Below are 17,775 nucleotides of genomic sequence, written 5' to 3' on the forward strand. Positions count from 1 at the left end.
TGAGTTTGAGACAAGAAGAAAGAAATAGCTTGACATAAGAAAAATTAGGCAGCCATTACACCAAATACTAAAGCCATCCTTTGGGCATACCCGAAAACTCAATGCCCAAACATAAGAGCCAAAAAATCAAAGCAAGCTAGAAATACTAACAGCATCAACAACCAAAGGTGAATAATCATGAAGTCATTGTATGGCAAGAAGAAACAGACTGCAAATCAATGTGATGCTGATTGGTCACAACCATATGATCTTGGTGAAGCTACTATAAAGGAAAGCTTCTTGGTGCAGCTTATGAAAGGAAGCTTTTTAGAGAAGTTACTAGCTTGAGTCACTCGTGTGCTGAAGAGCCAAGCATAGATATTCCATCTCTTTGTACCATTGCAGTAGCAATGTAATTTTTGTGCCAGCGTGGTATCAACAGGACTTAAGGTTGAATACCTAGCTTATCCAACCTGTAAAGTCTTTGCACATATTTAAAGGCAATCGAGAAGAAAGAGACACAACGGGAAAGAGAGACGACGACGAGCACTCAAAATAAATGCATCGATATGAAATGAAAGATGAAAGGGTCTCTACGCCAACAAGAATTGTTCAAAAAATCTTGTGCCAATAGTTTCCACCGTGGTCACCTATTCCACGAGCTAACTTCCATAGGAGCTTCTCCATAATGCTTCTTTTCAAAATAGCATCTCCCAAAAGTTTCTTTTACGATAATTCTCCTACAAGCTTATTTGCATCATATATATGGAGTTCCCATACCACTCCATGTTGCTCTTAGAAATGCGGTTGTACAAAAGGTGGCTCAGAAAGCTAATAAGCTTGAAACCACAAAAGAGACAAAAGAAAAATACTCTCAAACACTGGGTAAACACACAAGTTGCTCATTTTGCAAGGTGGGGCTTCAAATGTATTTGTATCTCTCATCAACAAATATTAAAAAAGACGGATGAAAGGGTTCCGACCAACAAGAATTTGCTGAGAAACCCATCATTCCATACAATTTCCCCCCTTCATTCCCATTTTTGGTTTTAGTCTCCAGCCCCAAAAAGGCTTTCTAGGGTCTTCCGAGAGTGTCGGAGCGCCATACGAGAGACTTCAATGGCCGAGACTCAAGACTTTTTGTGCCTATACATACAACACTTCTTCGCTTGTACTCAACACTCTCACTTCTTCCAAGACTTTCGTCTCTCCACTCTCCTTCCATCTTCTTCTTCAAGTGCCATCTCACCTTCAGCATCATCAGATTTGTGTTTGGAGCCCATCCTACTAGAATCAGCTTCTCCACCCTAGCGACAGCTCATCTCTACCTAGCGTCAACATCCCCAGCTTACTGATAGCTTCCTTCACCTGTGGACACTTCTCCTTCACTTGGTGTTTGCATCATCAGCCTAGCATCAACTTTCCAAACTCTACACATTTGCATTTTGGTTCCTAGCCACTCCCTTCATCAAGCGTCGCACTTCCAACTGGCGCTTCCATCTTCAGAGACTACCTACATTTGCATTTTCAGTTTTTGGCTCTTCTTTCACCTTTGATGTCGCTCGAGAGCAATTGGCGTCAGTCATTAGGCTTGCATTTGCAAACTCAAAGGTTTCTCATCCTCCAACGGTAGTCTCCCTACTCCAAGCATCACCAATCATCATCCCTAAGTTGCGAATTTTGAAACCGGTCTATGACTCACATAAAGCGGTAGTCCCTTCAATTAATAATTGGTCTTTTCACATACACACACAAACAGAGACCTCACTCCCTCGCTTAACACCGTCCCGAAGTACAGCACCCCTTTCAGTATTTCTTTATCAATTAAAAGATGGAAAGTTACAAAAAATGAAATGTTCAAAGTACAAAACCTGTGAACAGTTGGCTTTTATCTTTTCTAAGTAAATTTCAGCTGCATAACAACAGTATAGCATATCTGGAACAACATCCCTTTCTAAGTAAATTTCAGTTGCATAAGGACAATACAACATATCTAGAAGAACATCCCAAGTAGGAAAACATTTTTTGTGAGCACAACTCAATAATTCAAGTGTAGAATTACAATTTGCAAAACTCTCTATTTACTGTTTTTCACCTGTTTCTTGACCTTTCTCAGTCTTATTCCATTCCAGATCTCTTCCATATCAATTGGACTACAAACCCTTTAACCCTGGCATCATTCCAGTAGTAAACACTAAATCAGAGCTGAAAACCCTGTTCTTGTGTGTCGTGATCAACACTTTCTTTAGTTCCTGCATTGGAGGAGCAACCAACTGCTCTGAACCTAAACAATGAGGCACTTGCCACAGTAGAAGAGCAAATTAAACACAGAATTGTACATTTGATGGAACCTGAACAATGAGGCATTTCCTCTAAGAATAGAGAGAGAGTTGACCAGAGGGAGCAAGCTCTACCTCCGTACATGAGTTAGAGACGAAAAAGTGCTCTCCATAACTGATGTATTTACAACAATCTGCCCTCAGCCCTAAAAACTTCACTCTCGAATCTGCCCCTCATGCCTATTACGTTTTTTTTAAATGCTCTATCTCTCTTTTGGGAATTTGTGCCCAAATTGTGACACATGGCATACATGTAACAATTTTCCCATTTAAACCTTCCGGTCTAAAATTCTTCGTGATCGGTGCAAAATTTGACCTCGGTACAAACCAAAGAATTAATCCTCGTGCAAAAACAAAGATAATGACGCAAACAGATTTTGGGGTCAATAAATAGTAACTCCCTAAATTTTAGGGATGGTGACCCCTACATTCCTTAAGTTGTTCTGAGCAATTTTTATCATTGCAACCACATCAAAAAGTATAATGTGGCTCAATTACAGTGACTTTTATTCCGTGAGCATTCTCACATGTGTATCTTCTGTCTTGAACAAGCTCATCGTCCTGCACCATCTCCAATGGCCAAGCACACAATCCCAAACCACTTGCATTCTAATCTTTAGTGTCTGTTCAATATGGAACCGGTCCCAAGCCTCAGACAAACCATTGGTCCAATTTGTCCCAATGGCTACCTCTTCTGGCCATGCAAAGATCCCGGCTTAATCCAAGAGAACTCTGAGGGTAAAAAGCAACAACAACTAAAGAAAAGAAAAATAGAATACTTATATAAGTAAATAAGGAAAGCAATTGCAAAAAGTATCACCACCTAGTAATATACCCCCCTCTTGAAAGAAGCAAGCGACCTCGATTGCATGCCACACATGCTAATGGATGGCACAGGACGATAATAAGATTCTCCATGTTATTAGTGACATCGCATGTATCACTTGCTAACAAATGACACAGGGCTATGGTAAGAGTTTCCCCACTACCATTTGTGCCATTGCAAGTTCAAGTCTCACATAGATGGAGAATCACATCATGTATCCAACTATGGTTACTAGGAGTCTTTCTAATATACATGTTTTTGGATGCAACACAAGGCGATAGCACGTATCTCCGAACTATTAGTGTCACAACATGTACAATCACTCAACTAAAGTGTAACAAATACAACTTCAAAGCACTAAGATTTCATTCAATGATACACATGTTAATGCTAAGTGTAAACCATACATTGTGCATTATTCGATGAGATACAGTATTTAACTGTACAATAGAGAATGTACATTGCTTCAAAAAGCATTCTAAGTCAATGTAGGTTCTAGCAAGAAAGCTTCTTGGTAAAGTTGCAATAACTGAGGCGAATCCACCAATTCAGCCTCTTCCATCCATTTGGCATTCATTGGTGAATAGTTCTTGAACTTCACTAAAAATCTTCTTATAACTCTACCATTCACTTTCCTATCCTTATGTGCCAAGATCTACTCACGAACTAGAATCTCATCTAATTCCTCTACTTCAGGTTGTTCCTCTTGAACCATATCTTCTGGCACTTCACCAATAAAAGGCCTCAATAGGCTCACATGGAATGCATTATGAATTTTCCAATTCTCCAGTAATTTCAGCCTATATGCCACATCATTGATCTTCTCTAAGACTTGAAAAGGGCTATAGTAACGAATACTCAGCTTTGGAAACAAACGTTCCTTGCCCTTCTGTTTTCTCAAACGTGCCTTTCCAAAACGCAATAAGACCCAATCATCCTTTTTGAACAAGAGTTTCCGACGATAACTATCAGTAGCTCTTTTCTGTTTAGCTTATGACTTTTCTAAGGCATACTTGACCTTTTTATATGCTTCTTCCCAATCTTTTACATAACGATCTACTTCAAAAATGTTATCTTTTGTTTGCAAAATGGGAGGCAATTTCTTTCCACCTTCCACAATCTCAAAAGGTGCTTTGCCAGTATTATTGTATGCATACTCAACCAATGGCAAGTAGTGTTCCCAAGAAGTCTTATGATCTGAAACATAACACTTCAGTAGATCTAAAACAATCGAATTTGCTTCTTTAGACTGTCCATCAATTTGTGGATGGAAAAAAGACGAAAATTTCAACATAGTGCCCATGTTTTCAAACAATGCTTTCCAAAACAAGCTAGTCATCCTTGGGTCTCTATCACTGACAATTGACCATGGCATTCAATGGTATTTGAAGATATTATGCATTAATATCTTTACCATGTGTTTTGACTTAATCTTTTTCCTTACAGGAATGAAATGTGCCTATTTGTTGGATCTGCAAATGATAGTTCAGATTTCATCATTCCCTGAAGAAATTCTTGGAAGATCAAAAATGAAATCCATGGCAATTCTTTCCCATGGCCTTTCTAGAATAGGCAGTGGTTGCAATAACCCTGGTACCTTCTGTCTATCAAATTTGACATTTTGGCATATAAGGCAAGATCTGACATATGCATCAACATTAGATCTCAAGGCTGGCCAATAGAAGGAAGTCTCTACCGCTTTGACTGTAGCATCTATACCACAATGTCCTGCATACGGTGGAGCTTGACTTTCTAATAAAAGTTTTGGCCTTAGCTATTTTGTAACGCATAGTCTTCCATGCATCATGATAAAGCCTTCTTTGAATACATAATGATCATGATGTTGGCCATTGATCAACTATTCATAGATTTCAGAGAAATCTTCATCATCAGTATACTACTCTTTCATATCATCCAATTCATGGTGATAAGAAACTAAAATTGCTGACAGTGATAAGAAACTGAAATTGCTAACACCTGTGGTTTATGAGATAAAGCATCTACAACTACATTCTTCTTGCCTTCCACATGCACTATTTGAAAATGAAACATAGATAGGAAATTTGCCCAACGCATGTGTTTCTCTGACAATTTAGCCTGTGTGAGAGAAAGTATCCAAAGTGTTTGATGATCCTTTTGCACTACAAAATCAGCACCAAGCAAATAGTACTTCCAGCTAGAAAGTGCATGGATCACAGCCAATAACTCTTTCTCATAAATTTAGTAAGTCCTTTCAACAACAAAGAGTACTCTACTCTCGTGTGCCACAACTGGGTCATTCTGCATTAATACAACACCAATGTTGTTTCCACATGCATCACACTGCACTACGAATGGCTTAGACAGATCTGGCAAAATAAATACTGGATCTGTAGTCATTTTTCCCTTCAAACATCTAAACACTGATTTCTCTTTGTCAATCCATTGCCATTTGACGTCCTTCTTTTCAAGCACATGTAAAGGTGGTAAGTCCTTTCAACAACAAAGAGTACTCTACTCTCATGTGCCACAACTGAGTCATTCTGCATTAATACAGCAACAATGTTTCCACATGCATCACACTGCACTACGAATGGCTTAGATAGATCTGGCAAAATAAATACTGGATCTGTAGTCATTTTTTCCTTCAAACATCTAAACACTGATTTCTCTTTGTCAATCCATTGCCATTTGACGTCCTTCTTTTCAAGCACATGTAAAGGAGAAGCAATCTTTGCAAAGTGTCTTACAAATCTTCTATAGTAAGAGCATAGGCCAAGGAAACTGCGGATTTCCTTGGACATCATGAACAGTTTTCAAGTCTGGCCAAGCGACAATTGCTTCTATCTTTGCACGATCCATCTTCACACCATCTTTAGAAACTATGTGGCTAAGGAAGTGAATCTCTTCCAAAAAGAATTCACTCTTCTTGCCATTAATGAGCAATCGGTTACGCTTAAGCTCATTAAAGATTGTAACTAAGTGTTTTCTATGCTCCTCTTTATTCTTTGAAAAGATAATCATATACCGACAAAACTCGTGGCATGGCCATTGGTCAATCCAAACGGCATGACTAAAAATTCATAGAGACCAGATGTCGTTCTAAAAGCAGTCTTATGGATATCCTCTACCTTGATTATGATCTGATGGTACCCACTTTTCAAATCTATCCTGCTAAACATTCCTGCTCCCTGTAATCGATCAAGAATGTCATCAATCCTTGGAATCGGAAACCTATTCTTAATTGTGTTCTTATTCAAGACTCTATAGTCAAAACACATTCGCCAAGAGCCGTCCTTTTTCTGAACTAGCAACACAGGTGAACAAAATGGAGAAATACTAGGCTGAATTAGTCCCTTCTCTAAAAGCTCATTAACACATAAAGCTTGGACAGAAAGAGAGAGAGAGAGAGAGAGAGAGAGAGAGAGAGAGAGAGAGACAGGATTTGAATTCTTTTTTGTAAAAATTTAAGCTCGTGCAGTTTTGGGTGAAAAAGGCCATACACACAGATTTTACAAAGATTATAGGTGAGAAAGACTACTTTTTTTTAAAATGCTCTCTCTCTCTCTTTTGGGAATTTGTGCCCAAATTGTGACACATGGCATACATGTAACAATTTTCCCATTTAAACCTTCCGTCCTAAAATTCTTCATGATCGGTGCAAAATTTTACCTCGGCACAAACCAAAGAATTAATTCTCATGCAAAAATGAAGATAATGACGCGAACAGATTTTGGGGTCCAAAAATAGTAACTCCCCAAATTTTAGGGATGGTGACCCTTGCATTCCTCAAGTTGTTTTGAGCAATTTTTATCATTGCAACCACATCAAAAAGAGTAATGTGACTCAATTATAGTGACTTTTATTCCGTGGGCATTCTCACATGTGCATCTTCTGTCTTGGCCAAGCTCATTGTTGTGCACCATCTCCAATGGCCAAGCACACAATCCCAAACCACTGGCATTCTATTCTTCAATGCCTATTCAATATAAAACCGGTCCCAAGGCTCAAACAAACCATTAGTCCAATTTGTCTCAATGGCTGCCTCTTTTGGCCATACAAAGATCTCGGCTTAATCCAAGAGAACTCTGGGGGTAAAAAGCAACAGCAACTAAAGAAAAGAAAAATAAAATATTTATATAAGTAAATAAGGAAAGCAATTGCAAAAAGTATCACCGCTTGGTGACAGATTCAAAGACTCCTCTTCAACGGCAATCTCCCTGCTCTAGGCAACACTTCATCATCCCTGTGTTTGTAGACTCAAAGGCTTCTTCGACAATCTCCCTGCTCTAGGGCATCCTTTGTGCTACCGCACCCTTGTATCAAATTCACTTCATTGTCATCTTGTTCATCTGAGTTTCACTTCTCTTCTCTTCTCAATGTTTGTCATACACACTCTGTGTTCCTCCTTGCAAACCCTACTGTCTTTTGGATTGCTCAATCATTTCTTAACATGGTATCAGAGCATAGATGTCTTTCTTGACATGGTATCAAAGCATACTTGTTTTCTTGACATGGTATTAAAGCATACCTGTTTTTCTTGACATGGCATCAGAACCAGAGACACTCAATGAGCTGTGAATCTCCTCTACATCAGTAAAGGCAAAAACAGGTTGCAGGTTCGGCATCAACATTTGATTTCCTTCAGAGTCTATGATCCATGAGTTAGCGTCCCTATCTCTTTCAAAGGAGAATCCAAAGGAGGATCTTTTTCCTTTGCCCTCAAAGGGAAGCATCTCATTTTTCTTCAGCTTCAAAGGGAGCTCCTACTCCTCCAATTTCCAAGGGGGACTACTACTACTTATGAGAGACTTCAGTGGGCGAGACTCGAGACTGTTTGTGCCTATATATATGGCACCTCCCATTCATTCTTCACTTGTACTCAACACACTCTCTCACTTCTTCCAAAACTTTCGTCTCTCTTGTCCTTCCATGATCTTCTTCAAGCACCCTATCACCTTCAACATCAGGTTTGCGTTTGGAGCCCATCCTACTGGTGTCAGCTTCTTCACCTTGGCAACGGCTCATCTCTACTTGGCATCAACATCCCCAGCTTGGCGACAGCTTCCTTCACCTATGGACACTTCTCCTTCACCTGGTGTCTACATCATCAGTCTGGCATTAGCTTTCTAGATTCCACACATTTGCGTTTTGGTTCCTAGCCACTTCCCTTCATCAAGCATCACACTTCCAGCTGGCGCTTCCATCTTCAAAGATTGCCTACATTTGCATTTTCAATTTCTAGCTCTTCCTTCACCTCCAACATCACTCTAGAGCAGTTGGCGTCAATCATTAGGCCTGTATTTGCAAACTCAAAGGCTTCTCATTCTCCGACAGCAATCTCCCTGCTCCAAGCATCACCAATCATCACCCCTGAGTTGTGGATTTAGAGGCTCCTCTTCGACGACAATCTCCTTGCTCTAAGCAACACCTCATCATCCCTGTGCTTGTAGACTCAGAGGCTTCTTCAACAATCTCCTTGCTCCAAGGCATCCTTCAAGCTACGACACCCTTTTATCAGATTCACTTCATTATTTCATCTTGTTCATCTAAGTTTCATTTCTCTTCTCTTCTCACTGTTTCTCGTACACACTCTATGTCCCTCCCTGCAAACCCTACTCTCTCTCTAGTTGCTCAGTCATTTCTTGACATGGTATCAGAGCATATCTGTTTTTCTTGACAAAATTGTCCACAAAAGCTTGGCTTTTATAATAGTTCTCCTACGAGCTTCTTTACTGAAGGGGAGCTACGGAGCTCTACCCCGAGACCTACGGACCGCTTATTGATCAAGCGTTTCAAGCCGAGATGCCATGGCTACCTCTCACATAGCCGACGTGCAATACCTATCTTACGAGTGTAGTGAGCTTACCTTTATGCTTGATTGAGTTCCCTCCTCTCTCTTGCACTCCGGTAGCTCCATGATCCTTGCGGCAAGCTCAAGCAACCTCAAGCTCTCTCCGTCAAGCTCCATCCTCCATAGCCGCGCGAAAAAAGAGAAGAGAAGAGAAGAAGAGAGGATGAAGAGAGAAGATAGGGAGCTTCTTCTCCACAATCCCTCACTCTTACACACTCACTCCCTCAATCCCTCACTCAAGCACAAGCAAGAAGACAAGAAACAAGAGAAGAAGAAGAAGAAGCTTTGACCACACACAAGAATGATCTTCTCATTCACTTTCGAACTTTACATACATGCTCTACTTTTTGAGCGGTCATCTCCACTTTTTACATGGCCGACCATTAGCCTAGGCCCTCTTTTCCTATTTCCCACCGTTCTAACTTATCCCATTCCCAACTAGTGCATACAATTTGCACAAGAGTGAGCCTAGCACTCTTTTACAAGGATTCGGAAGCACTTTCACAATTAATGGTACGCTTTTACTCTTTTCTTTTCTCGAGGAGACATTGAGGCCTTCTGGAGAGGTCGTCATTCAAATTTTTCAAGGTCTGACTTCCATCAGGGGCGCCTTTTCCTTCCTTTGTCTTGTGCCCTTTTGGTTATCTCCTTTTTCCATTTTCCTGCTCCTCTGCTCCATTTTCCCGCTCCTCTGTGCTGCGGTAAACATTTACATAATATATATGGAGTTGTCCTTCCACTCCATGCTGCTCTTAGAAATGGGGATGCAACCCTTAGAAATGCTAGACTGGAATGATTGTACAAGTGACACATACAAAAACTCATGCATACGCTTGCATGAGTACAAAAGGTGGCTCAGAAAGGTGAGCTTGAAACCACAAAAGAGACAAAAGTAAAATGCTCTCAAACAATTGGGTAAATGAAATAAATTGCTTGTTTTGGAAGGTGGTGTTTCAAATGTACTTAGATCTCTGATCAACAGATATAAAGAAAGAAGGTTTCCAGTAGAAGCTTCCAAAGGGCCTCTATTGGTACGAAAATAAAATGCTCTCAAACAATTGGGTACACAACACAAGTTGCTCGTTTATAAGGTGGTGTTTCAAACGTATATATATCTCTGATCAACAGATATAAAGAAAGAAGGTTTGCAGTAGAAGCTTCCAAACAGCCTTGGTAAGAAAAATCCTATGGCACATTATTTATAAAGATATTTAGCGAGGATATTGGCTGCAATGTGAAGAAAGATAGCAAAGAGCTCAGCCATACATCAAACACTTAATTCCAGGAAAACCAAGAAGAGCCACCACATTACTGCAGATTCAAACAAAATATTGCAGCAGTAAGATCATGGCTTGGGCATAATACTCAGATGCAAATTGAGGGGTAAGAAATGTGGCATATAAGCCATAGGCAATGAAGAGCATACCGCTTGTACATGTCCTGTTTCCAAGCATATTAAGAGAGATTTATCACGAGTGTCACCTGCAACAGCCTCTTGAGAAACGTGACTCAATACCCTTATATTCAGACTCTGCTGTCACAGATATTAGATGCTAAGCAATCACAAATGTGCATACAGAACCTCCAAATCTTTTCCTTTACATGAGAACATATGTTGTTTTTGCTTTGTCAAAATATACATGGAAAAACATTAACGCAATCAACATGGATGCACTTTATGTTTCTAGAAAATGGCTACATATTTTAAGAGAAATACTAACAAAATAAAGTTAGCAACAAGACAATTTGACCGGTACACCAACCAAAGTAGCTAGAAATCATTGTGAAGACTAAGCATAACTTTTTGACCTACCTGCTACTTCCATTGTCTCTTTTCTATCCGATGATCTCCCAGATTCTAATTTCACATTCATTGGCTGTATTTTGAATGATGAATTCAAGACGCCAGATTGATTATGGATTGCACTGTTTAGTGTGGGACTAGACCTTGAATCACTTGCAACACTCACATCTGATAGGGATGTGCCCCCCTGCATGCATTTAGCTTTGACAAAACTTGGTTCCTGAGACAAAGCTGAGCAATCTGCATGCTTTTCTCCAATAAAATTACAATGAAACTCAAAAAGAAATAAATCACAAAAACCAAGACTTTGATAGCTTTGGATTGAAAATCACACACCTCCAAATGCACTTTTGTCTGAAGAACCATCCCTGTATGACTCAGTTCTCACTTTGCCGAGAAGTGGGCAAGCATCCTTTGCCCCTTTAGAAAAGTTACTTGATGGGGTTCGCCCACAAAAGCTACTTAATTGAGCTTCTGCTTCTGATAGTTTTTGTTGAGCTTCAAGCAACTGCGGTAAAAACAACCAAGATTTAATAGTATTTTAGCCAGCCAGCATTCTTTTGATATTCAATAGTATGATTATCGAGAGCTAGTCAATATTCTTTTCAGCACTTTCACTTGAAACTCACAACTACACACCATTTCAACAAAGATGTGAATCCTTCTATTGGATTATAAAATGGGTTCTATATTATTAACCTTGGATTTGGCTGCTGTGTGTTACACACTGAGATACAATGAGTAGATGTCTATAACTGGGCAATCAAAAATGTCAAGCAAGGTGAATCGGCGCTACATTGATATGCATCAGGCACATGAAAGCACTGAGGCTCCTCATCACGGCATATTGTGCAGCACAGGCTAGTGTGTGGGGGGCCTCGTGCACAAACTTCAAAGTTTCTGTTTGCCATACATTAAAAGACTTTAACCACTTTCTCATACTTTGTGTGCACATTCCCTATCACCATTTTAATGCATGTCGGGCCAAAATATTTCGCACTATCTAAACAGCTGTTATTATTTCTTCCACATCATTAAGTAAATTGAATCTTACATTATAGGTAACATCCATCTGATACCAAAAGAACACCTCCCTATTTTGTTGTTGTACTACTCTTGGAGAGTAACTTGCAAGCATTTGCTTTCATTTTCATTTTCACTTTCATTTTAATTTTTCCACCAAGTGATGAGGCTCTCTCTCTCTCCCTCCCTCCCTCTTCCCCCCCTCTCTCTCTCTCAAAAAAAAAAAAAAAACTGCTCTGCTCCCCCACCACCTGTGTCTCTCACCCCCACCAACTGCTTCTACTCGCACTATCTATCACTGTTCCCCCATCACCTCCTCCAACTCCTGCCATCTCTACCTCTCTCCCCTGCCGCCTGATCCTGCTCCCGCCGCTCATCTCTGCTCCCCCGCCACCTACTCCAGCTCCCACTATCTCTATCCCTCCCCTGCCAACTGCTTCTGCTCTCACTACCAGTCTCTTCTCCCCAGCCACCTACTCTTGCTCCCGCCATCTTTGTTCCTCTTCCCCACCACCTGCTCCCACTCCCCAACCTCCTATCTCTACTCCACCACCACCTACTCTTGCTCCACTCAGCTGCTCCTGAACCCGCCATTTGCCTCTCCTGTTCTAGGCAACCAGCGCCACCTGCCTCCCATCCTAGGCAACCACTGCCACCTGCTTTACTGCAGCCTGTATGCACTGCCATTTTCCCACATTGCTTGCATTATAACTCCCTGTTCTTCAGAAAAAGATGGCACATAATCCAACCAGCACATAAATTTGAACCAAGACAAGCCCTACACTCAGAACTAGGAGCTCCCTTTGGTCTACATGAAACATGTGGAGATTGAAAACGAAGGAAACGATGCCAAAATATAGCTAATAATATTTCCTTCTTAATTAAAAAAGATACTTTGTCCTTTTCCACAATTCCTTTAGGCAATAATTAATCTCACCAACAATATAGACAATGCAAAGAAAGAAGTCAACAATGCCCTTAACATGGTGGGTTGACAGCCTGTGAAGAGGATCAAGAAGTTGGAATTTGAGTGTCTCACTCCATGAGAGAGCCACAGATCAAGATGAAAGAACAAACACTCTAAAAGACAAATTGAAAGAGGTTCTCAGATTGAAAGGAGGAGAAAAACAACCAAATGTCATGAATGAGCTTATGAGAATCAAAGCAGATGTGCACCATTTACAGCAAGGCAAAGAAAGAAGCCAACAATGCCCTTGCCAAGTGAATAGGCAGCTTGTGGAGATGATCAACAAGCTGAAAACTCGGTGTGTCACTCAAGAGTCTCAGCTCAAGATGAAAAAATAAACACACTAAAAAACAATTGAAAGGGGCTCTCAAATTGAAAGAAGGAAAAATACAGTCAAATGTCGTCAATGAGCTTACAATAATCAAAGAAGAGGTACACCATTTATTACAAGAGGAGGAAAAGTCCTAAAAAAAAGGCCACTTCTTGGGTGGAGGTACTCAAGAAGACACAAAAGCAGGTGGAGGAAGCAGAAAAATGGATTCAGGTACTGAAGAAGGCAAAAGAAAAGCTCACAAATTCTACTCCCACCACCACCATCACTAATCACACTCTAGAAGAAGAACAATGATAGAAGGTACATACACTACATGTACGAGTGGGTTGGGCTATAAGTCCATGGAAAGGAGGACACCAAGGTTTCATAAGTGAAGATGTATCAAAGAAGCCCTACACATCAACCTAGAGACTGGTTAAAAGGCTAGATAATCACAATGGAATGGGCAAGAGCTCAAAGGAACATGCTCTCATCCTGCACTTTCCCACAATACAAGCTAAGAGAGACTCCTTAGCATGACGCAAGACATTAAAACGAACACGTGTTTATAGGAGACAAGCTTGCCCCCACTCATCTAGCCCATGAGGAAGTGTAAACCCAAAATTAAGGCAGCTAGAGAGGAAGGTAAGATGTGTCAAGAAGTGACTGAGCAACCAAAGAGACACTAGGGTTTGCATGGAGAAACAGTGTGTGTATGGTAAACACTAAGAAGCGAAGAGAAACTAAGATGAACAAGATGATGAATGAATGAAATAATGGAGTGAATCTGATATAAGGGTGCCATAGCACAAAAGATGCCTTGGAGCAAGGAGACTACCAAAGAAGGCTTTGAGTCTGCAAACACAAGGGTGATGAGGTGTCGCCTAGAGCAAGGAGACTACCATCAAAGAGTGAGGAGCCTTTAAATCTACAAACGCAAGGGTAATGAGGTGTTGCCTGGAGCAGGGAGACTATCGTCAAAGGGTGAGGAGCCTTTGAGTCTGCAAATGCAAGCCTGATGATGGATGTCTGATGAAGATGACCCCCCCTGACAGCCCAAACACAGATGTTGGATGCCGCCTAGGACTAGTGCACTATCGCCTGAAGGAAGGGATACCCCCAATTGCCAAACGCAAGGATGAACAGCCTCTAATGATGGAAGTACCAACTAAAGCGACACCTAATGGAGAATGGGGCAGCCAGGAAGCAAACACAAGCACCAACTACCACAAGAAACCAACGCCAAGCTGATGATGAAGATGCCAAGTGAAGGAGGACCTCTAGGGCAGCCAAACACAAGGAGCAATGATGCCTACAGGTGGAAGCTTGTCACCAAGCAAGTGGAAGCTGATGCTAGGTGGAGGTGAGCACCAAACACAAGGGGCAAGGCTGAAGGAAGCCGTCACTAGGTAGTAAAGGAAAGTGCCCGCAAAGGAGGAGGGAGGCTGCCACCAAAACGCAGCCCAAATGATGATGGAGGCTGGCACTTGGCAGCAACAAGAGATGATGATGGTGGAAAGAGAGGGGGGGGAGAGAGAGAGAGAGAGAGATGATGGGTGACTGACGAAATGAATCTGTGGTAAGTGTAGCGGAATGAATGGGTGGTGCGGAATATATAGGCACAAAAGCGCCCAAAGGTGTCTTCTCAAACTTGAGTAGAAGAGGGTGGGATAGAAGGAGGCTCAGGGTGTGAGCCAAGGGTGGGAAGAAGTCGCCGGCTCTCACTAGAGTGGACTATGGAGGAGACGTGGGCCATGGAAGCCACTAGACCCAAAAATGGGTAGGGAAAACCTCCACGTAGTGTGGTGGTCTCCAAGAGAACCGATCGCCTTGTGAGGTCTTTAACCTTCGACTGCTCATGAGGACTTGGTGCACATTGTATGCATCTACTTGCCTTGAGCGTAGTAAGGTAAGAGTCAATGCAAAACAATCTTTGTGGCCCAAAAAGGAGAGGTAGCACAAGGAGTGCTTGGCAAAAGACGTGCATACTCCCGTGGAGTGGGGAGCAAAGGTTGATGTCGACAATCATCAAGGGTACGACCGTCCTTGCCCCAATAGGAGCACCCAATAAACACACCATCTATCGATGGAGATGCCATGGTCCCAGAGTGACAACCTATAAAAGGGAGGGTGGGAGGGAGAAGAAGGATATCTCCCAATGACGTAGCCGAAACAGAGTAATAATCAAATGTTGATGCTAAACCTGCAACCTGTCTTTGCCCTCTCCAACGTAGACGATCTTTGCGGCGAACACCTCTGGCTTTGATACCAAGCAACCAAAGAGAAAGTAGGGTTTGCGGGGGAAACACAAAGTGTACAGCAAACTCTAAGAAGAGAAGAGAAACACAGATGAACAAGATAATGAATGAATGAAATAATGAAGTGAATTTGATACAAGGGTACTGTAGAACGAAAGATGCCATGGAGCAAGGAAACTACCAAAGAAGCCCTGAATCTACAAACGCAAGCATGATGATGGATGGTTGATGAAGACCTCCTAGACACCTCAAACGCAAATGATAGATACTGCCTAGGACTGTGCACCGTCGCCTTAAGGAAGGAATACTGAAATTGCCAAACACAAGGATGAACCACCTCTAGTGATGGAAATGCTGGTTGGAGAAGTGATACCTAATGGAGAATGGAGCAGCCAAGAAGCAAACGCACGCATAGAAATTGACACCACGCTAATGATGAAGACGCCAGGTGAAGGAGGCCTCCCGGGCAGCCAAATGCAAGGAGCAATGATGCCTAAAGGGTGGAAGTTGTCACCAAGCAAGTTAAAGTTGACGCTAGGTGGGGGTGAGCACAAAAGGCAAGAGGAAAGGGCTCAATGAAGCTATCGCCATGTAGTGGAGGAAAGCACTAACTGAGGAGGAGGTAGGCTGCCACTAAAACGCAGCCCAGATGATGGTGGAGGCTAGCGCCCAAAAGCAGGAGATGATGATGGTGAAAAGAGAGAAGAGAGAGCGAGATATGATGATGGGTGACTAATGGAATGAATCAGTGGTAATTGTGGTGAATGAATAGGTGGCATCGAATATATAGGCACAAACAGTCTCGAATCGCACCCACTAAAGTCTCTCAAAAGGCACTCCGACTCTCTTGGAAGGCCCTAGAAAGCCATTTGGGGCTAGAAACGAAAACCCAAAAATGGGAACAAAGAAGGGAAACTGTATCGAATGATGTGGTTTCTCAACAAGCTAGCCTTTTACAAGAGAGGAAGAGTTGTGATTTTGGAGAAGCCACTAAATGATGATACGAGAAATGAGACCTACCTAAAACTAGCAATATGGAACTACAAACGGCTCACTATGGCTTCGTGTCAATACATTTGAGAAGACTTTTAGAGGTCGTGACATTATCTTCTATTCAAAGACACATTAGAGTCCACTTTGTATGCTCCTACACATAGCTAGATACAAGCAAGAGTCAGTACACAAGATGGAGGCATGTACCACGCACGACAATCGTGGCTTGGGTGGTGTGGTAGTCATGGCTGGAGAGGAACCATATCCATTGATCCACCTAGTCCATATAGATAAGTAAGCCAAATTTGTGGTTTGAGGGTGTGTGGTGATGAGTGCACCTTATATATTGCCATATATGTTACTTCCCACCTATGAAGTCTCAAATATGTTCCCTCCTATGAAGTCTCAAATATGTCCCTCCTATGGGGCAATCACCATACACAATCATGGGTAAGGACATTTGGGTACTAGGAGTTTGAGGGGGAGAGAGAGAGAGAGAGAGAGAGAGAGAGAGAGAGAGAGAGAGAGTGTGTGTGTGTGTCTTTGATGTCATTTGGCTATGGAACTTCAACACCATGACAAGCTTGAGAATTTTCAAAGAGCACTACCTACATGGCCCATTACATCTCTTGATCAAAAAGGATAGTATACAACCAATCTTTACATAGTAGCAAACCTCCATTGAGACCTACCCACAAACAGTTACCTTCTTCACAAAGAGCATGGTCTGAGAGGCCATTGATATACTTTGCACAAGACACATGATCATGATGACTTGTAGTTGAGCACCTAATATACATACTGGGGATATGGTAGCAAAGTTTCTTGCATACAAATTTAATAAAGCCATGTGTAAAGGCTTCCCATAGAGCTAGAGCACTAACCCTATCGTACCCATTCTCAAGCCAGGTGATCCATCTTACCCAGTAATTTGAAAACCATCATGGTTAGTCACACATTAGCCAAGTTATATGCCTCCATACTCTAGTAGGAGTTGAGTCGATGGGCAAAGGGTGGGCCTCAAAATATAAGGACTGTCTGGATTTAGGAGAGGCTTTTCAACGTTGATCGTATCTTCAAACTCAAAGCCGTGATTGTGAGAATGCAATGAATGCAGAAGCGTATGGACAAGACTAAAAGATAATGAACATGAGAAAGGGGGGGAGAGAGACAAAAGAACGCAGAAATCTGCAGTTAATGAATGCTGAAATGAAGAGGGCAGATATACAAGGGGTGTCAATGTATCTCCTCAAGCCGGACCAGTCCCACCAATCCCTGCAAAGATGAACTAAAAGAGGGCAGGCTGAAAATGGGCTATAAATAGCCAAAAAAGAAGGGAGAAATAAGGCAGGTCAACCAGCCAAATCTGGCTGACTGCAGCCAGATTTGGCCAACCTGCCAGATCTGGTCATAACCACCGAAAATGGTGGACTAAACAGC

General features: G+C 41.7%; 1 protein-coding gene across 4 annotated transcripts in view; it reads right to left on the reverse strand.

The window, feature by feature from the left end:
• Positions 1 to 17,775, reverse strand: part of LOC148041780 (uncharacterized) — a 64,143-nt gene that overhangs the window by 20,084 nt on the left and 26,284 nt on the right. For 2 of the 4 annotated variants that reach the window (XM_087682394.1, XM_087682373.1), the window contains exons 2-3: positions 11,118 to 11,289; positions 10,791 to 11,021 (exon numbers count right to left, since the gene is read on the reverse strand). In XM_087682394.1, the coding sequence (XP_087538520.1) occupies positions 10,791 to 11,021; positions 11,118 to 11,289 (403 nt within the window). The remainder of the gene's footprint in view (positions 1 to 10,790; positions 11,022 to 11,117; positions 11,290 to 17,775) is intronic. The other 2 variants (XM_087682379.1, XM_087682385.1) reach the window with 2 other exon arrangements.

The sequence above is a fragment of the Lygodium microphyllum genome, chromosome 1, assembly GCF_053477565.2.
Source record: "Lygodium microphyllum isolate KBCC chromosome 1, Lygodium_microphyllum_v1.1.10, whole genome shotgun sequence".
Taxonomy (NCBI): Eukaryota; Viridiplantae; Streptophyta; class Polypodiopsida; order Schizaeales; family Lygodiaceae; genus Lygodium; species Lygodium microphyllum.